Source organism: Myxine glutinosa, chromosome 10, assembly GCF_964187855.1.
Source record: "Myxine glutinosa chromosome 10, kmMyxGlut1.1, whole genome shotgun sequence".
Taxonomy (NCBI): Eukaryota; Metazoa; Chordata; class Myxini; order Myxiniformes; family Myxinidae; genus Myxine; species Myxine glutinosa.
The window spans coordinates 48,054,518-48,075,909 of record NC_136270.1 but is presented as its reverse complement, the minus strand read 5'-3'; the positions used below and the strand labels follow the sequence as shown (position 1 = coordinate 48,075,909).

At 42.8% G+C, this 21,392-nt stretch overlaps 1 protein-coding gene across 3 annotated transcripts in view; it reads right to left on the bottom strand.

Annotated features, from left to right (window-relative positions):
- Positions 1-21,392, bottom strand: part of LOC137434508 (inactive sodium-dependent neutral amino acid transporter B(0)AT3) — a 56,569-nt gene that overhangs the window by 6,850 nt on the left and 28,327 nt on the right. Inside the window, exons 8-11 of one of the 3 annotated variants that reach the window (XM_068127597.2) lie at positions 16,304-16,432; positions 12,538-12,694; positions 7,610-7,814; positions 3,479-3,638 (exon numbers count right to left, since the gene is read on the bottom strand). In XM_068127597.2, the coding sequence (XP_067983698.2) occupies positions 3,479-3,638; positions 7,610-7,814; positions 12,538-12,694; positions 16,304-16,432 (651 nt within the window). Of the gene's footprint in view, positions 1-3,478; positions 3,639-4,042; positions 4,168-7,609; positions 7,815-12,537; positions 12,695-16,303; positions 16,433-21,392 lie in introns of those variants that run through there. The other 2 variants (XM_068127598.2, XM_068127600.2) reach the window with 2 other exon arrangements.

The window sequence follows — 21,392 nt, the reverse complement described above, 5'->3', positions numbered from 1 at the left end:
CCCTCCACCCCCCCTCCCCTCCCCCCTTTCCCCCCCCTCCCCACCCCCCTCTTCTCCCCTCTCCTCCTCCCCCTCCCCCCTCTTCTCCCCTCCCCCCTCTTCTCCCCTCCCCCCCCGTTCCCCTCCCCTTCCCCTCCCTTCCCCCGCCTGGCAATGCCGGGTACTTCTGCTAGTACATATATTTAAATGGTCCTCTTTTTTTCCTTTTCTTGTCTTCCTCCCAAATTCCTGTACTCTCAATTTGCTGCCTTCTTCCCACCATTCTCCCTTTTCCTTAGCTTTCTCAAGGTGTCCCCAAACCTTTCCTTCCATATATAATATGTAGATGACTTCATGGGGGCCTTATGCTCTGCATTTGAGTAACCCAGGAAGGGCTAGTCGGGGGAGGGAGAGGGCGGATGTTATGTTAGGGTTGCCATTTGTAGCCAAGGCGTTTGTTCACATATGACAAGTGAACAGTCTGTGTGTGTGAACTTGTTTATAGTATCGGAACAGATGCCCAGACAGCAGCCATACTGAGAGAGAAAGCAAACTTGTGTCAAGGTACACTTCATAAGAACAGAGACCACTTACTACTAGCAGTTTAGGCAGGATTAGGATTTTGTAACTCGTCTACTGTTTGCGAAAGACACCGTGGGAACTTTATTGTTTACCCACTGATGCCAGCAGATAGGACACCCAGCTTTATTTGTCCATCTGACAGATGGTGCATTTTGTGATTCAATTCCCTGTCTGGGAAGCACCAACCTGACAGTTTATGGTCAGATCCTGTATTGAACCAAGGTAAGACAGTTCAGAGGTAAATGTTGTCTCGTCTGGGTTTGATACCACTGCACCATCCTGTTGGATATGGGGGGAGTCGGACAAGGGGAGTAATTGTACAAAGCATAATCGTCTTCTACAAGTCAAATTGTCGACATATTTTAAGTTTTATTTTCTTACTTAGTAAAATGTTGTAAAAGTGTTGTATCTGAATACACTAGAACAACTGCTCCCTTCTGGAGCATTTTTTTTGTGTGTACTGTATACCAAGTCGAAGCTCGTGTAAGAGCCAACACAGAACATATACCTAGAACAGCACTCGGTAGAGCGCACACCTCCGCCAGGCTGAACAGTTTGTTTGGTATCCCACTGATAGGCCGGATCTGGATTCGGACCTGAACCAAAATCTAATCACCTTGTTCTTGTCACCTAACCAACTCGTCCACCAAGTTTAATCATAACTTGTCCATAACTTTTTTAAATATCATGTTATATATCGTTTTCACCTGATCTCTCAATGATGAAGAATCACTTAAAAATTAAATAATTATTGTATCCAAATCCATTTTCAGATCTTCACCAAAATCGAATCGGTTCGTCCTTGTCAGACAACCAACCGGTCCACAAAGTTTCGTCCAAACCCGTCCATAACCTTTTGAGATATCGTGCGTGCGATGTATCGATTTTAGCCCGATCACTCAATGATGAAGAATCACTTGATAATTAAATAATTATCGTATCCGAATCCACATTCATATTCAGATCTTTACCAAAACCGAATCGATTAGTCCTTGTCACACACACACACACATGTCCACCAAGTTTCGTCCAAATCCGTCCACAACCTTTTGAGATATACTGCGACATATCATTTTGGCGCTATCTCCCAATGGTGAATAATCACTTTAAAAACTTCTACTAGCCGCATCCGAATCCGGATCTTCACCAAAATATAATAATTGCTTCCTTGTCAAATACAGTACCCCTCTGCCTAATTTCATCTCAATCCGTCCATAACTTTTTGAGATATCTTGTACACAGACAAACAAACAAGGAGATGTCATGCAGGGCACGAAACTTGCAAATTCCACCCTCCCCACCCCCCCAGCCCCCCCGAAAAAAGGTTGCAATTGATCCAGCAAATTGTCCATTTCATCAAGATCAAAATTGACGATCTTGATCAAACCTTGACCAATAGGATGAAAATTGATGATTTTTCAGATGAAAATGGATGATTTTGGAAGTTTGACCTTGAGTTGACCTTTAACCTTTTGACCTCAAATAGTTGGTTTTCCAATTTAGTGACTCAATATACAAATGCGGTTCAATTTACAAGTCAATCGGATTAAAAATGGCTATTTTAGGAATTTGACCTCCAGATGACATTTGACCTCAAAATCAATAGCCTTCTCAATTGTGACGACCTCTACAACTTAGTGAAGTTTCATGACGATTGGTTTAGAATTGTGACCTGTAGGCCGGTGACAAACAGACAGACAGAATAACAAACACAACAAAACGAAGGAGGTGTATTTGGGGTGTATTTACAGGGGTAGAAAAGATCAAGGTTTTGGATTGGGGGAAGATAAGAGATGGTGGTGAACAGCTGATTTGACGACCTGGAGGGAGGAGAGGGATTGAAGGGAGTGGGGGAGTTTGTTCCAGAGGTGAGAGAAAAGAGGAATGAAGGAGTGAAGGTGAGCAGAGAGTCGTGATTTTGGTAGTTTCACCATAAGAGGGTTGCTGGGAGATGTTGTGCCTCCTCAAGGACTATTTGGGGGACAGAGCACAGACAGAACAGGGGGAGCAAGGCCGGAGAGGAGTCGGTAGGAGAGGGTAGCCCACCAACCTGCCTGCGGTGAGTAAGTGAAAGGTCCTCGGAATCAGCTTCATCTCGGGAGATTCCAATGATTCTGAAAGCTTTGGTTTCAACCGCGTGAAGCCGAGCTAGGTGTGAGGCAGGAGCACCAGCCCAGAGGGGAGAGCAGTATTCCATTGAGCTGCGGATGAAAGCCTTGTATGTGGTGAGGAGCTCAGATGTGCCAAGGAAGGACTTCGCACGACGGAGGATGCCCAGTCGGCGACTGGCTTTGGTTTTTAGCTTGGAAATGTGGTTTTCCTAGGAAAGATCTTGACAGAAAATGAGACCCAAAAGCTTGGGTGACAGAACGTCTTCGAGAGGATTGTTGAGAAAGTAGATGGGAGGGTTTTCCAGACGGTCTTTTCGGAGAGACGCAGTGAGAGTGTGAGATTCGTCAGGATTGAAAGACATGTTCCACTTGTTGGATCAGTTTGTTATTTTATCCAGGTCTGCACAGAGTGAGGAGGCTTCTGCCTGCTGCAGAGAGTGAAGAGACATTGACAAGTTAACCACCCCCACCCACTCCCTCCCACAAGTGGGGGAGGGACTTTTTTGTGCCCATGACCTAACCCTGGGTACTACCAACACATATGATAAACTTGGTAGAGACCGGGCCAGCGCTGATTTTTATATGATTGTCAGATATACAATCATCTACACATACAGGGAATTGTCTTATTTAATACAGTAGGACGTCAATTGTGATATTTGGGAATCGAGCACGTATTTTTATTTTCAACCATTATCAAATTGAATCATTTAACTGTTTAAAATGTGTAAACGAGGTTATAAAAGTCATTCCTTCCATGGATTACACCAATAAGTGATGCAGAAATCAAAGATTGTAGTTGTTACCTTTCAAATCCATAAACGTGGACAACAATGAGGACTTCCAGCAGTGTAATAAATAAGAGTGGCACGGAGCCTGCAAAGTCGTTGAAAACAGAGAGCCAGTAATTTCCTGATCCTTGAGTGAACGTCAGTGCAAGTAGCATAAACACCAAACAAACCAATGCTGTGGGACACATGGAGGGGTGGTGCATGCAGGAGGGATTATGTAGATCATGCACAAGAAGCTTTATACATCATATACTGCACATGGACCATAACACTATGTGTACCGCAAAGACTGACACCTTGAGTACTGCACACACACACGTGCAATCAGACATTTCAACTGGGTCCTACCTATAATGTGAAACATACAGTGAATGCAACAAATCGAAGCCTACTCACTACGCAGCAAGTGCCATACACAGGCATGACACATTGGCCACTGCACACGGGTTACAGAGGGTGATGATTTTTTTAGGGCGTAGCCCAGAGGGCAAAGCCGTCTCGAACAGGGTTTGTCCATCTGTATGTATGTATGTATGTATGTATGTACGTATGTCCCCTCAAACGTACACCAATCAGAGCGGAGGATCTGGTCACATGACAGGGTGATGTGATTGCGTCTGATGTCATTACGGCGATGCGCGGCTGACTCTCCACACTCCGCCATTTTGATTTATATGCCGTTCATGCCGAACATATCGTCGAACCTGTCATACATCACAATCGCCATGCTTTACCTTTACGTTTTTCATTCAGTGTGAAACACAAACAAACCGATTGTTAAAATGATCATCAAATATCGAAAGCATCGGCGTTACGTCTCTTCCAACAAAACGGTACATACCCAACCCTGGTGGGGTATAATCTAGATTACAGTAGATCTTCCCTCTGTCCTGCAAGTAAAACTTAACTCACGGATGTCGACATTCCTCCAAATTTCTTTGTTTAATGTTATAAACAGCATTAGCGACTGTTTAAAAAGCGAATCATGTGTGGTTGTGGTTTATAATATTATACAAGCCCAGCTACGCCGCTGTTAGACTTTCGGTCTTGTTTTTCTTGGAGGACCCTAAATAATTCCCATACACAAAAAACGATATCAGCTAGGAACCTAATGTTTTGCGTAAATGTTGCCTCATGTTACATAAAGACGTGATATGATCCACACACTTAATTACCTGCATGAATTTTGTAGGGACAAAGTTTGAGTGTCTTGACCGCCTTCCTTGCACTGGAATATGAACAGTGAGCTTGTTGTGCTGGACGTCTCGGAGATTTCTTCGTGCTCGCTTCCATCCTTTTCCGCACTTCATACATTTTCTCTGGCGTAACGACCCTTGGCTGGCGCATGCGCTTTTTAACTTTCACGCAGACTGTTTCTCTGAACTGCTTCACCAGTTTCCATATCACTGAATTGAAGGTTTCGTACGACTACCAAAGTGACTTGTGCAATTTGACATTCCCTAAAGAGGCGCGTGCGATTTGCACTTTTGGAAGAGGAAGAGACTTCCGGAAGACTCTTCCGGTCGTTCGATTTGGACTCTTCTCTTCTCGGAAGCTCTTCTGCCTCTTCCAAAAATCCAGCAGAAGAGGCGCGGGCTCTTCGAAAACAAAATGGCCTCGCCTAATTTCAGTCACGGAGAAACGCTGCTGGTTATACTTACGCAGCAAAACTTGCAAGTGAAAACACAATCTGGATATTTGCATCAACTTGTGATGTCGTGTCATCTTTGTCTAATTCTTCCATCATGAGCGCGAGTAATACATGTTTGGCCGCCATTTTGCTTCTCTTCCGCCTGTTCGGCGCAAAGCAATCTTCCGGAAGAGGCTTCTGTCTTCGGAAGAGACCAAATCGCACGTGCCTAAGGATATGTTCTTGGTGTAATGTTCGACGAGAAACATGCGTTCTTCCACAGTGAGCGCCATGGCGTGACTGGATGAAAACCGTTAAACGTCACTGCCGCGTCACGTGATAAATTACAGCATTTTAAAAGATAGTCACGTGACACCTGCTAGAAAGATGTAACATGATCTCTCAGGTTCATGTTTATGTCTTTCTGTAACATTAGGCTCCATTTTCACAAAATATTAGGTCCTCTATCTGCTGTTTCATTAATCTTTCTGAAATATTAAAGTGTGGATACATTTCATTGAGACAACCTGTCGAGTAAAGGTCGGATGATACCTGCTCCCAATCCCTGCTCCTTTCTAACCTTATATTCTCTACTTTAGATTCTGTTATATATTGCATTTTCAAAAACAGTTCCTTTTGTTCCATTTGACATTTCCCTCTGTACCATCACCCACGGGGCCCTCGGGTTCAAATGTTCAAAATAATGAATTTATAACCAGGGACCTGAAGATATTGTGAAGGGCGGAAGTGGGGCAGGGATGGGTGTGGTCTGGCCTCACCTTTTATTGACGGCAGAATCTTTCCTCCAGGCCTGTGCATTGTTTTGTGTACATTGTGTACATCCTGTGTACATTGTGCATCTCCAGGCCTGTACATTGTGCACAGGTGTTTTGGAAAAGCATAATTAAATCTGTGTTTTATTTCTTCATACATCTTTCTGATACTTGCCAGTAAGATAGGCTCAAACATTTACATAATTTTGTACTTGGGCTGGCAGGATGGCCTAGATGTATGCACACTTAGCTATCTAGCCTGGGTACAAGTATGAATCCCGACCCAACTATAAACTGTCAACCTTGTGTTTCACAGGCAGGGTGAGGCATCCGTGTGTGTGCCGTCCCTCGGATGGACGTTAAACGGGTTGTCCCGTCTGCCGGCATTAGTTAGTGCCCATCGTGATGAGTAGTTGAGCTAGCGCCAGCACCTTGAACGAAATTTCAAATTCCTGCCATGACCTACAGGGGGCGCTGCATCAGCGACACAGCCATGCGCCCCAAAGCCAATGGTGACATTCACAGCAATGTACTCTTTACGAGAGAGGAACGATAATTTTGTACTTTAATATGACTATTTAGATTTACTTTGTAAATGTTGTATGTTTGAATCCAAATTTTCCTCATCAAGCCATTTATCAATTTATTTAATTATTTATTTTTCTATGCAGAGATGGTTGGAGGTCTGGGCGGGTGGTTTATGGATGATGGCCAATATTGATCAAATTGAAATTAAGAATATAAAGCATAGAGGTGAGGATGAAGGAGAGAGAGAGGATGGTAGGGTTGTGTATAGGAGTGGAGAGAGAGTGGGAATGAATGAAGCATTGGTGGAAGGGTAAAGCATGAGAAGGAGTCAATACCTATTATTTTTGTCGAGCATAATAAATACAATGGCTTCTAACTCCAAATAGAAGACATATAAGCACTAATAAATATATTTCCAAACTATGAAACGTCTTCCTCGATTCATTGAACAAAAAAGTATCAGGCCAATGAATTGTCGCAAAACAAAGAATGTTTGAAAAAATAAATAAATAAACCATTCACAAAACAAATCACAAAACAAAATCAGTTACAAAGGGATCTAAAATAAATAAATTAGCACCAATAATTGTAAACCACTCCTTTCTTGATAAATCGTTGAATGTAACTCGTAATGGAAGACGTTTACCAGATGTTCCTCTTAGGTATCCGGACAAGTGAATGGTCAGAATGTGGTTTGTATTCAAGGAGGGCTTCCCATACATTAAAGGTTTCATGGAGGCTTCATGTCAAGTTTGCTGTGGATTTGTTACAAATAATCTGATATTGTGATTGCGTTATCTAGAGTGTAGTCGCAGTACGACCGTTGATAATGTTTCTGCTATCATTTGCGATGCGCTGTAAAAGAGCCAGCTGGCTGCAAAAAATAAATGGCATCAGGAAACTCCTGTTTCATCATGGCTCGCAGGGTTATTTTAGCACAAATATTTCTTTTTCCTTCCACAGCAGAAATACGTAGAATGCTTGAGGTTGTTCTCAAATAAACTCGACCATTTCAACTTGTCCATGATGAACCAACTTGACCAACTCGACCATGATGAATGAACAGAGTGGAACTACTGAACCCCAGAATTCAAAGTATGACTTAGATTTTTAGGTTTTTCTGTTTACTATCTGAAGTGGGACAAAGAAATTGTGGATAAGTTGTCTGCATTAAAAAAAAACTTTTTAAAATTAGCTTCGACCTATGGCACGCACCTTGAACTGCCTCTTTAGGCCAGGAATGTGGAAAGATTTTGAGATCGAGAAGAGGAGTGAGCAAAGCTTCGATGTAGCCAAACATGGAGGAAAGTCCCAGCATGAAGAGCATGGTGAAGAAAAGAATAGCCCACAGCTGGGGAACAGGCATGTTGACCATGGCTTGTGTGAAAGCAATGAACACCAGGCCTGTTCCTGAAGCTGCCTGTGGTCACAGTGTTAGTTCATGTCACAGTATGAGGTCATGTTAGAATGCATGTCATGATATGAGGTCATGTTAGAAAACATGTCATGATATTTGGTCTTGTTAGAACACATGTTAAGGTATTAGATCATGCGAGAATACATCAGAGTGTTCGTGCATGTTAGAAAGCATGACACGGCGTTAGCTCATGTTAGAAAACATGACGGTGTTAGCTCGTGTTACAAAATATGACACAGTGTTCGATCGTGTCCGTAAACATGTCGCGGTGTTAGCTTGCATCAGTAAACATGTCGTGGTGTTAGCTTACATCAGTAAACATGTCACGGTGTTAGCTTGTATCAGTAAACATGTCACGGTGTCAGCTTGTATCAGTAAACATGTCACGGTGTTAGCTTGTATCAGTAAACATGTCACGGTGTTTGCTTGTATCAGTAAACATGTCACGGTGTTAGCTTGTATCAGTAAACATGTCACGGTGTTAGATTGTATCAGTAAACATATCACGGTGTTAGCTTGTATCAGTAAACATGTCACGGTGTTAGCTTGTATCAGTAAACATGTCACGGTGTCAGCTTGTATCAGTAAACATGTCACGGTGTTAGCTTGTATCAGTAAACATGTTACAGTGTTAGCTTGCATCAGTAAACATGTCATGGTGTTAGCTTGTATCAGTAAACATGTCATGGTGTTAGCTTGTATCGGTAAACATGTTACGGTGTTCGCTTGTATCAGTAAACATGTCATGGTGTTAGCTTGTATCAGTAAACATGTCACGGTGTTAGATTGTATCAGTAAACATGTCACAGTGTTAGCTTGTATCAGTAAACATGTAACGGTGTTAGCGTGTATCAGTAAACATGTCACGGTGTTAGATTGTATCAGTAAACATGTCACAGTGTTAGCTTGTATCAGTAAACATGTCACGGTGTTAGATTGTATCAGTAAACATGTCACATTGTTAGCTTGTATCAGTAAACATGTAACGGTGTTAGCTTGTATCAGTAAACATGTCACGGTGTTAGCTTGTATCAGTAAACATGTCACAGTGTTAGCTTGTATCAGTAAACATGTCACGGTGTTAGCTTGTATCAGTAAACATGTCACGGTGTTAGATTGTATCAGTAAACATGTCACGGTGTTAGCTTGTATCAGTAAACATGTCACGGTGTTAGCTTGTATCAGTAAACATGTCATGGTGTTAGCTTGTATCAGTAAACATGTAACGGTGTTAGCTTGTATCAGTAAACATGTCACGGTGTTAGATTGTATCAGTAAACATGTCACGGTGTTAGCTTGTATCAGTAAACATGTCATGGTTTTAGCTTGTATCAGTAAACATGTCATGGTGTTGGCTTGTATCAGTAAACATGTCACGGTGTTAGCTTGTATCAATAAACATGTCATGGTGTTCGCTTGTATCAGTAAACATGTCACGATGTTAGCTCGTATCAGTAAACATGTCACGGTGTTAGCTTGTATCAGTAAACATGTCATGGTGTTAGGTTGCATGACTAAACATGTCATGGTGTTAGGTTGTATCAGTAAACATGTCATGGTGTTAGCTTGTATCAGTAAGCATGTCATGGTGTTAGCTTCTATCAGTAAACATGTCACGGTGTTAGCTTGTATCAGTAAACATGTCATGGTGTTAGCTTGTATCAGTAAACATGTCATGGTGTTAGGTTGTATCAGTAAATATGTCATGGTGTTAGCTTGTATCAGTAAACATGGCACAGTGTTAGCTTGTATCAGTAAACATGTCATGGTGTTAGCTTGTATCAGTAAACATGTCATGGTGTTAGGTAGCATCACTAAACATGTCATGGTGTTAGGTTGTATCAGTAAACATGTCATGGTGTTAGCTTGTATCAGTAAACATGTCATGGTGTTAGCTTCTATCAGTAAACATGTCACGGTGTTAGCTTGCATCAGTAAACATGTCACGGTGTTAGCTTGCATCAGTAAACATGTCACGGTGTTAGCTCATGTCAAGAAACATGTCACTGTGTTTGCTCATGTGAGGAAACATGTTTTAGTTTGTGTTAGCTAACATGTCATGGTGTTCCCTCATGTCAGGAAACATGTAATGGTGTTTGCTTCTGTTCGTAAACATGTCACGGTGTTCGCTCCTGTTAGTAAACATGTCACGGTGTTAGCTCATGTCAAGAAACATGCCATGATCTTAACTTGTGTTAATAAACATATCATGGTGTTAGCTCGTGTGAGAAAACATGACTCATTTTGTTGCGCACTATTTTGACATCAGAACAAAATGGGCAAACAGAAAACATGCATCCCAATTGAATAACAAGATTACCGCGCTATGGTCACAACGTGCAACAAAATCCGGTTATGGGCTGATTGGGAAACTCGCATTCAAAGCACTCTCCAAAGACAAACAGCATGACTGGGAAACACATATTTAATGCGCTATTAAGAGATTAAGCTGACACCCCTCATCCATGTCACCCCCCGCCATGGTTATATCAGAACGAGCCGATTCGTCACAGTCAGATTGTTTAACCCCAATATGGGGCCATTTAAAAAATGACGTAACGCTATTGTTTCGGAAGGCAAATACTGTGCGTGCTGACAGGCTTGATGAAATCTTACGCATGAGTTTTATTCGACAAACAGTAGTGGCCAAAAATATTGGCACCCTTGCACTTTTTTCAAATAACTCACAATTTTCTCTAAAAATAAGTTGAAATTGACAAAAGTATTTGGTCTCCACAATTCTTTATTTCACTGTTAATATTACAGAACCTTTGTTTTTGATTCAGAACGTAATATATCCTTTTAAATCTGAAAATAAAAATAAATGGCATTGACAAAATTATTGACACCCTTGACTTCATATGAGGTATCACAACCTTTGGATAAAATAACTGCAGTCAAGTGCTTTCTATAGCCATGGATGAGCTTCCTACACCTCTCTTCTGGTAGTTTGTCCCACTCTTCTTGTATAAACTGCTCCAGTTCTCCCAGATTTGAAGGGTGCCTTTTCCCAACTGATGTTTTCAGATCTCCCCACAGGTGTTCAATGGGATTTAGGTCTGGACTCATTGCTGGCCACTTCTGAACAGTCCAGCGTTTTGTCTTGAACCATTCCTGGATGCTTTTTGAAGTGTGTTTGGGGTCATTGTCCTGCTGCAAGACCCATGACCTTTGATGGAGACACAGCTTTCTGACACTGAGTTGAATATTGCACTCAAAAATGCCTTGGTAATCTCCTGATTTCATGATGCCATGTACACATTCAAGGTACCCAGTGCCAGAGGCATCACAGCAACCCCAAAACATCACTGAACCTCCTCCATGTTTGACTGTAGGGAAGGTGTTCTTCTCTTTGAAGGCTTAGTTTTGTTTTCTGTAAACATGGAGATGATGTGCTTCACCAAAGAGCTATAATTTGGTCTCATCTGTCCACAGGACATTCTCCCAGAAGGATTTTGGCTTGTTCAGGTGTGTTTTGGCAACTCCAGTCAGGCTTTCTCACCAGTGGGGTCCTCCTGGGTCTCCTCCTATGGAACCCCCTTTCATCGAGTTGGCGACGGATGGTGCGAGTTGAAACTGTCATACCTTGTGTATGAAGATCAGGTTGAATCTGTTTGGCAGTTGATCGAGGTGCTTTCTCCACCATTCAAACAATCCTTCGCTGCAATATTCGATCAAGTGTTCTCTTGCGGCCACGTCCAGGGAGGTTGGCGACAGTGACATGGGCCTTAAACTTCCTGATAACATTACGTACGGTGGACACAGGAACATTAAGGTCTCTGGAGATGGACTTGTAGCCTTGAGATTGTCCATTCTTGGCTACAATCTTGTGTCTGACCTCCTCAGACAATTCTCTGGTTTTCTTTCTTTTATCCATGCTCGTTGTAGTACACACAGTGACACAAAACAGCAGAATGACTCCTTTTCTCCATTCAAAGTGGTTGAATATATTTCAGGCACCTGCAACTCACCACTGATGAGTTCAATTCCAAAGTAAAGTAGAATCACCTGCTTGAAATCGAATTATTTCTAACAACTTCTAAAAGGTGCCAATAATATTGTCCGGGCCATTTTAGGATTTCTGTGTGGAATAAGCTAAGATTTAGGAATTTTTCAGCTTTTTTTGTTTTGTTCCACTGCAAGCCAAAGAAATACCCATGTAGATACCAAAATAATTTTTAATTTCAACAATTTTCTGGAAGAAATGGTGCATTATTTGAAAAATGTGCAAGGGTGCCAATATTTTTGGCCAGGACTGTATGATTAGCTTTTTGGGGGTCCCTCATCATAACACTCGACCCCAAACAAAGCCAATATAAATCTTGCACAACAAACCCGGGCAGTGTATAATCAACAGAGGCCTACAGGCCTGATGTCTTCGGCTCACCAGAAAACCAAAATGACGGCCATAATAATTTGTCTGGGAGCCATTGTGGGTGGAGTCGAGTAACAAATGTGGGTGGGGTCCAGCAGCTGGCCGACCAATGGATGCACATTTCAAAAATCGACCCCCAACAAGAACCCCAATAACAGCAACAACAACCATGCGGAAGGTCTTTTAGACCTGTGACTAAAAACAATTTATAACATACTTTTCATAGCAATCGCATTAAAGGAATACTGCAATGAAGTCACATTTGAACGAGTACAACAAATCCACCACAAATGAGTTGTGTTGTTGTCCCATATATATATAAATTTACTGGTAATGGGATATATAATCTACCTCATTTAAATTGTCATCCAGGTTGCACTCCATCAAATCCAGCAAGGAAACGCGATGCGGATATGACTGGTTGTAGATGTTTAGTTGATCTGAATAGCTCTCTCGAGTAACACTTCCTTCAGCAGCATCAAATTCATTTATGAGCAACAGGACATTCCTGCAGACCGAATAAACGAAAACTGGTACCCACAAAGCCGCTCTGAATCCCACATTAGTATTTACATTCAAGTTCCTGCTTTGCTTATGCTCAGTTTTTTTTAGAAATGGTGAAATGTGGCAAAATATGTACATCGCATGATACATTTTTTAGTAAATAATTAATTCTGGTACTCTACTGAAAGAGCATGTGGTTGCAGACAAATATGTACAATGTACATTCCTCATTTTATCCGTATCCCAATGCATATGTCAACCTGAAGAGATGCGTTGGTGGGTAAATCAGAACAAGAATGACCGCACCACCTGCGACATAACCCTAACCCTGACCACCCCCATGGGCGACTGGTAAAGGAAAGGGGTATTATGCTCCTGTAGGGTGCAGGTGTGTCTCGTATCTAAAATAGCCAGATGCGCAGGCAGGTAAAATGGGGGACTGACTGTTATATTTCCCCATCGTTTCTGAGAAGATTTTAAATTAAATTACCTGAATTTGAGGCGAAACCCCCCTTTTGAGCCTCTTATAGGTGGCAGATCCGGATGGGGAGCACAACCCCATGACACCTAGTGTTCTGATGGATTGTAACAAATTTGGTCCATGTCGGTCATGTAGATTGTGATGAAAACATGTTTCAGTGAATATTAGGAATTGGGGGAGAGAACCCGTGGCCTCCTTTCCATGGTCGACACGGCCATGGGGAGCACAACTTGATGTTCGGGCATAGTCACGATGCCGCTTGGCCAATTTGGGCTGGATCCAGTTGTTGTTTTCTGAGATGAAAGTTCTTGAAAGAAAAGTCAATATTGGTGGCATTGCCACCACCCACCCCTGCCCCACCCCTCCTTTTCATCCCCTTTAAATGAGCGAATCTAGATGGGGAGCACAACCTCATGAGACCTTACTATCCTGATACATCATACCAAATTTGGTCCATATCGGTCGGGTAGTTTGTAAAGAGAAGATGTTGTAGTCAAATGTTAATGGACGTACATACGTACGGCCAGACATCGGTACCCACTCTGAGGTTATTTCAGAGAAATACTCCGTAATAACCTAAAAATTAGCCCAAAATCCGTGCAAACATCCTGAAAAACGATTTTTTGGACAAAAAGAATTGCTACAATTAAACCGAGGTCTAAGTTATGATATCTACGTTTGAGGGTGGTTGTTTAAGAAGCCAGGGGTTATCCACAAGGAAGGATCTTAATGATGAAGAGCAAGTTAATCCTATCCCTTCATTCGAACTGAAGAGGTTATCGTCAACTTCTCATCAAAAACTCATCAGATATCATGAGCAATGTGTAGACATTTCTTTGTAATGGATGATTCACCCACACAATGAATTTCGAATTTGACCACAATACAAGACTAGTTGCCTACTCACGTGAAAGATGTCATAATAGACCTTGAACATCCACACAGTGTCCTCTGCTGGCGCAGTGACAGACTGCAGCTTCAACAATCAGATTCCCTTGGGAATGTGACCAGGGAGCGGGTTTGCACTTGGTTATCGTGCTGCTGCCTCCAATAAACTGTATGTACATAAGGATGCTGACACAATGATTTAATGTCGTTTATTTTTTAAAGGCAAGACCTTCTAGCAAGTTCCCATCTACATATTACATATGCAAAGGGGTCGGGTGGTGGACGTTGTGGGGGTGGAAGTGACATAGGGTGTCGGGTAAATTTAGAAGAAACAATGTTGATGTAAGAAAATTGCAGGCGGAGTACAATGGATCATAAGAAAATATATTATTAGGAGAGAGGAGGGAGGAAGGGAACTGAAGGTGAACGTATTCGACTTAAAGATATGTACAGGGAAGGGGAGTGGGAGGGGTTGAAATTCCACCATTTTTGTGGACATAATATCGATAGCTTGACAGCCTCCATGAGGTCTTTCAACGTTAAGGTACACTCGTGGCCAAAAATATTGGCACCCTTACACTTTTTCAAATAACTCGCAATTTTCTCCAAAAATAAGTTGAAATTGACAAAGTATTTGGTCTCCACAATTCTTTATTTCACTGTTAATATTACAGAACCTTTGTTTATGATTCAGAACTTAATTTATCCTTTTAAATCAGAAAATAAAAAGAAATGGCATTAACAAAATTATTGACACCCAGGACTTAATATTTGGTAGCACAAAATTTGGATAAAATAACTGCAGTGAAGCACTTCCTATAGCCACGAATGAGCTTCCTACACCTCTCTACTGGCAGTTTGGCCCACTCTTGTTGTGCAAACTGCTCCAGTTCTCCCAGATTTGAAGGGTACCTTCTCCCAACTGCTCTTTTCAGATCTCCCCACAGGTGTTCAATGGGATTTAGATCTGGACTCATTGCTGGCTACTTCAGAACAGTCCAGTGTTTTGTATTGAACCATTCCTGGATGCATTTTGAAGTGTATTTGGGGTCATTGTACTGCTATAAGACCCATGACCTTCGACGGAGACCCTGCTTTCTGACACTGGGTTGAGCATTGCGCTCCAACATGCCTTGGTAATCTCCTGATTTCATGATGCCATGCACACATTCAAGGTACCCGGTGCCAGAGGCGGCACAGCAACCCCAAAACATCACTGAACCTCCTCCATGTTTGACTGTAGGGAAGGTGTTCTTTTCTTTGAAGGCTTCATTTTGTTTTCTGTAAACATAGAGATGATGCGCTTCACCAAAAAGCTCGAATTTGGTCTCATCTGTCCACAAGACATTCTCGCAGAAGGATTTTGGCTTGTTCAGGTGTGTTTTGGAAAACTCCAGTCGGGCTTTCTTATGTCTCTCTCTCAGCTGTTGGGTCCTCCTGGGTCTCCTACCATAGAACCGCCTTTCATTGAGTTGGCGACGGATGGTGCGAGTTGAAACTGTCGTACCTTGTGTCTGAAAGGTCACCTTGAATATGTTTGGCAGTTGATGGAGGTGCTTTCTCCACCATTCAAACAATCCTTCGCTGCAATCTTCAATCAAGTTTTCTCTTGCGGCCACGTCCAGGGAGTTTGGCTACTGTACCATGGGCCTTAAACTTCCTGATAACATTGCGTACGGTGGACACAGGAACATCAAGGTCTCCGGAGATGAACTTGTAGCCTTGAGATTGTCCATGCTTGGCTACAATCTTGTCACTAACCTCCTCAGACAATTTTTTTTTTCCTCCATGCTCATTGCGGTACACAAAGTGACACAAAACAGCAGAATGACTCCTTTTCTCCAATCAAACTGGTTGAATGAGTTATTTTTATATTGCAGGCACCTGCAACTCACCACAGGTAAGTTCAATTTCAAAGTAAAAGAGAATCACCTGCTTGAAATCCAAATTGTTTCAAACAACTTCGAAAAGGTACCAACAACATCGTATGGGACATTTTAGGATTTCTGTGAGGAATAAGCTAAGATTTAGTGATATTTTTCAGCTTTTTTTTGTTTTGTTCTACTGCAAACCAAAGAAATACATTTGTGGATACCAAAATATGTTTGTATTTCAACAATTTTCTGGAAGAAATGGTGCATTATTTGAAAAAAGTGCAACGGTGCCAATATTTTCGGGCCACGACTGGAAGGTCTGCACCCTGTTGGTTGTTTCTGCTTCTTGATGAAATATTTTCTCAAGTACCTGTCCATGCAGGTGTTGAAGTTCATGGTAGCTTTAAATCCCAAAATGGCAAAAACGGGAATTGATGCAAAAATTGAAGTTGCGCTGTTAATCAGTGATACCACGACCGCATCCTTCTCGCAGTCATTCCTGCCAGGAACAAAAGTCACAATCATTGAAATAGTATATACACAAATAGTCGGCAGGCCAAGACCCTTAAAGAAACTTTTGATGGCATTTTTTGTTAAAAGCTGACAACCGGGCTAGAAAGTATCAGTATGGTCCAGGCTTTCAGAAACACCCGGTTGCCAAAATGAGATTTGACCTTGAAGGTCAAATTTGGGGGGTCAAAGGTCAAAAGAGGTCAAATTTTCAAAAAATTTTATTTTGTCTTGTCCTTTCATACAACATCGAGTCTGGTATGAACCATTGAATATTTAATGAGTTATAAGGGGTTAAACTTCTGTAACAATAGCTAAATGTGAATAGATTCATGAATGTAAATGCTTTTTACTCTTTGAATACGCATAATATAATAAAATGCATTCAGTTTAAAGGTGAAATTTCAAAGTCGAAAGTCAAATTTTACTTTAAGAATCAATTGTTCCTGTTGGTAATATGTAAATGATGCATTAGGCAACTACATTTGAAGAAACAAGACATCATCTTCCATCGATTTGAGGTGTCGCCAAATCACTTCTCTTAAGTATCAGTTCCTGTCGTGTTCATGCATCCTTCAGCATCACAGCCACATGCAGGCATGCATGGTTGTCCAATCTTGTGGCAACGGCAAGCTTGTGTGCGACACTTGCTTTTACATCCACAAGTAACTAGTTCCAAACAGCTACTTGGAACAGATGGTGTCCTCATCCACACCACTTCTAATCGTCCGTCAGTTGCCTGCCAACCTCCAGTCTCCTCGGGGTCAGCAACAACTACGTCAGCCTTGTTTGCCTGCAGCCATACTTTTGCCTGGTAGTTCGCCCGCGACATATGCAATTCGAGAGCGTCACTAGTTGGTGGCAACATTTCAAGTGCCTTCTTCCCTTTCTGGAACATGTCATGCCTAGCTCTGTCGACCCCTGAACTAGAGTGTGGAGATTTGTAAAGCATACATACGAACTCCTCGACATCGCTTAATGGTCCATCTCTGCCAACGCCATGCAACAGTTCCGGGTGTTGCAAGTAGACATTCCAGCATGATTTTTTGCCATGACCAGCGAATGAAGACACAGTATCACAACCAGTTATGGCATGGAACCCAAGAACATTCTCCACAACCGCCGGAGCGAGGGCCTCGTTGATGGCGTGTACTGGGAAACACTCTTGCTCCTTGGACGTGCCACTCATCATCCACACATGGCAGATTTTGTCCCTGGTGAAGTGAAGGAGCAAGAGCAGGACATCTGTGTCACGGCACTTCACAATTATGTTTCCATAACCGGCATCAATGGCTTCAAGTGCATGGATGATGATCCTTGTGTCAGCTTCCTCGTGGTTTGCATTCAGAGTTGGGATGACTCCCCTTGTCGTTGAGAATCCGTTTGGAGTGCTGCCACCAACTACTACTTCGTTGACTGTGTCGGTGTGCGTTGCCAGTTTGCCACTGAGGAACAGTGCAAGGTCTTCTTTGTTTTCACCTAAGGCGATGAAGTTCTTCCATGTTTGTGGAAGTGGAAGATCATCCCGGTTGATCACCTTATGGATTGGTCTCGTTTGCCCAGCTCTTTTGCTTCGTGTAGTCGACTTGATCGATAGAAGTCTATACTGATCAAATACGATGTCGATCCTGGACACTGTGCCACAGAACTGCTTCAACACGGTCCTCTGGAAGGTTTTGGCATAGTCACCAAACGTCTTGCAATTCGGTGGTTTTCCTAGGGACTGTATCAATGCATGGCCATCAATTATGATACAGGTTTTTCCTGTGGTCTCCGGTGCCCCTTTGACTTTCTCTATCCCAAGACCAGTGGTTAGCAGGGGGAGCATTGCAGACTTTTGGGTACTTCTCATCTTTTTATCCGTATTAGCCAAACTAAGTGGTACAACGAACAGCTCATGCTTCAGTACATTGTGGATATCTACTTCTCGCCCAACTTGTGCCGCATTGAACAATCTCTGCATCAGTTGCCTGTCCGCTTTGATTGTCTTGGTGACCTTCTGCTTCCCATCCTGCACCGGTGTCTCGTAGAGGGTTGCGAACGTCTTCGATTTCTGGCGTTTCTGTCGATCGAAAAAAGGTACAGACTTCTCCACTAATCTCTCCTTCACATTCTTCAACACGAGATCTTTCCCCCTTTGGTCGGCAGTGAGGAGGTCTGCAGCTATCTCTTCGGTTGCAATGTCGTTGGTAGTCAGTGATTTCAGCTGTGTAATAGTGGGAGTTGCGTCGTCTTGATCGGATATTGTGAACGCCTTGAATCGTCGGAACTGAGCCTCAAGCTTGGACACCGCATCCAAATCCCGTGTCATTTTGGATGGAAGACCATCTTTACGAGTTGAGAAATCTTCGTCCGATTCGTCGTTGCGAAGACCGAATAGACGCATGGTGTCCTCTGATATCTGCGACCTTTCAGACCAAGTTGTGCAGAACCTGTCTCTTGCCGTGTCATTCCGTGTGATGCCAATTATACCATTTGAGAGCTTGCATACCTTGTTAATCCATTCAGTGGCTTGATCAACTGGAACTTGGTTACATCTGCCTGCGTGTCGTTTCACTACAAAATTCCCTGCCAGGAATTCTTCGTGGACTTCTGGTGCGGTCTGTGCGAGTCCTCTCATGTCAGTGAGGTAAACAGGACCCCACCGGGCATAGTTGACATGGTCATATATGGTCAGCCATGGTAGCATTTCGGCAAATGAATAAAGATGGAGCAACCAATCCCCATCTCGATTAGCGCGGACGAATGATAATAAAATTTCCACCATCTCAAGGTACTGCAACCAGAAGGCATTGTTGGGATTCTGCTTCAGCATGGCGTGGAATTCGTCAGCTTTCTCTACATATTCTGTACGGTCGAGGAGCTCGTTGCATTCAGTCACAGCATTCAACAGACATTCATCTCGGGTTCTCGTACCATATTTCTTGAACAATGCTGATACTGCTGATCGAAGCACAACCAGTTCCTGATGGAGTTCAGGATTTTGCCGCTGTAGCCAATCCAAGAAAGCTTCAAACTTGATCCGACTAAGGGCTTCATAGGCCCAGATATGTCCCTGAATAGCCCTGTAATAGTGTTTCCCATCCATCATTGACTTGGCAGCATTTGGTCCAAAGATTTCAGACTCCACCCACACATCATCTAGGCCTGCACTTTCCATTTGCTGACCAATGGCCCGAAGGAAGTTGAAGGAGATATGGAGACCACCAAGCAGGATGTATGTATGTGTGTATGCGACAACGATTTCTCGACAACTACGGTCCGATATACTTGAAACTTGCCAGGTATATTGCTGGGGACCCGAGGATGTGCCTTTTCAAGGTTTGAAATTAATCGGACAAGTACTTACCGAGCTATGTCCAAAAAACGATTCAACCAATCGGAGAGCAGCGAGCTATCGCGTGTGCCGAACGTGGCGAACACACTCTGCCTCGGACGGCACATTTGAGAGCGTATTCATTTATTTCACGTTGGCAAACTATGTTGCCGCTATGTTGGCGTTAAACTATGTTTTAAAACTAATTAAAACTAATTTGCGATTCTTTCGCTTTCCTGGGCGTTTGTGCACGCGATGGCGATTTCTTTACCAAACTCCGGAAGCCGTTCGCTTTGGACCAAACCATTTCATGTAAATAGAGGGGGGGGATTGTCACCGTACTCGCAAGCCGTTCGCTTTGGACCAAACCATTTCATGTAAATAGAGGGGGGGGATATAATTTTAGATATAGATATAGTACGGGCATGCCCTAGTAACACAAAAAGCAACACATTATTGAGAATTTGGCATTTATTTTCGAAGATGTCTTCATACCAAACTCGATGTAATATGAAAGGACAAGACAAAATAAATTTTTTTGAAAATTTGACCTCTTTTGACCTTTGACCCCCCAAATTTGACCTTCAAGGTCAAATCTCATTTTGGCAACCGGGTGTTTCTGAAAGCCTGGACCATACTGATACTTTCTAGCCCGGTTGTCAGCTTTTAACAAAAAATGCCATCAAAAGTTTTTTTAATCGTATTCCCTGGGGTTGGCCTGCCGACTAAAAGCAGCAACCATTGGACGTCATGTCAACAACAATAATGCTTGGCGAAATGACGTTATTGTGTCGATTATGTTTAAGAACAAAGAACATTTTTAATTGTTCAGATCAGTAATTATTTTTGTTTGTATACAAAGTCCCCTCTCCCCCTCCCCCCACCCCTCCTCCTCAAAGCAACCTCCTCCCCGCTTCCTCTCCCTTCCAACTCAAAGCTCCAACTCCTCCAACCTTCTTCCTGGCTCTGCCTTCCCCCTCAAACAACACCTCACTGTTCCTCTTTCAATCACCATAAAACCTTTTCTCTTCCTCATTCTTCCCTTTCTCCAAAATCCTTTCCCTCGTCCTTCCTTTTCTCCAAAATCCTTTCCCTCATCCTTCCTTTCTCCAAAATCCTTTCCCTCATCCTTCCCATCCTGCTCTTCCTTTTGCCCAGTGTGTACCCCGGTTTAGAATAGGTACACCGTATCCCTGCGTGTCGTAAGAGGCGACTAAAAGGGTTGGCGTCAGTAAGGGCATCCGGCCATAAAAACATTGCCTCAAAAAGGGAACCATGACAATTACAATTACATATGGGCAGGGTACAGCCCGAAGTACCCCGTGGTGGACCCCACTCCCTCTCGTCAAAACTCAAGGTGGGGAACCCGATCGAAGCAAGGGTGGAAATCACTCCATTTATGACGAAACGTCTGATGCCCAATGTGGAGATCGGTTTCTGAGGTTTGGGACATGGAATGTAGGGGCAATGACAGGGAGATCAGGAGAAGTGGTGGAAGTATTGGTCAGAAGAAGAGTGGACATATGTTGTGTGCAAGAGACGAGATGGAAGGGAAGTGGTGTGAGAATGGTGAAGGCTAGGCAGGGACAGAAATACAAGTTTGTTTGGCAAGGGTGCCTGGAGGGCGTGAATG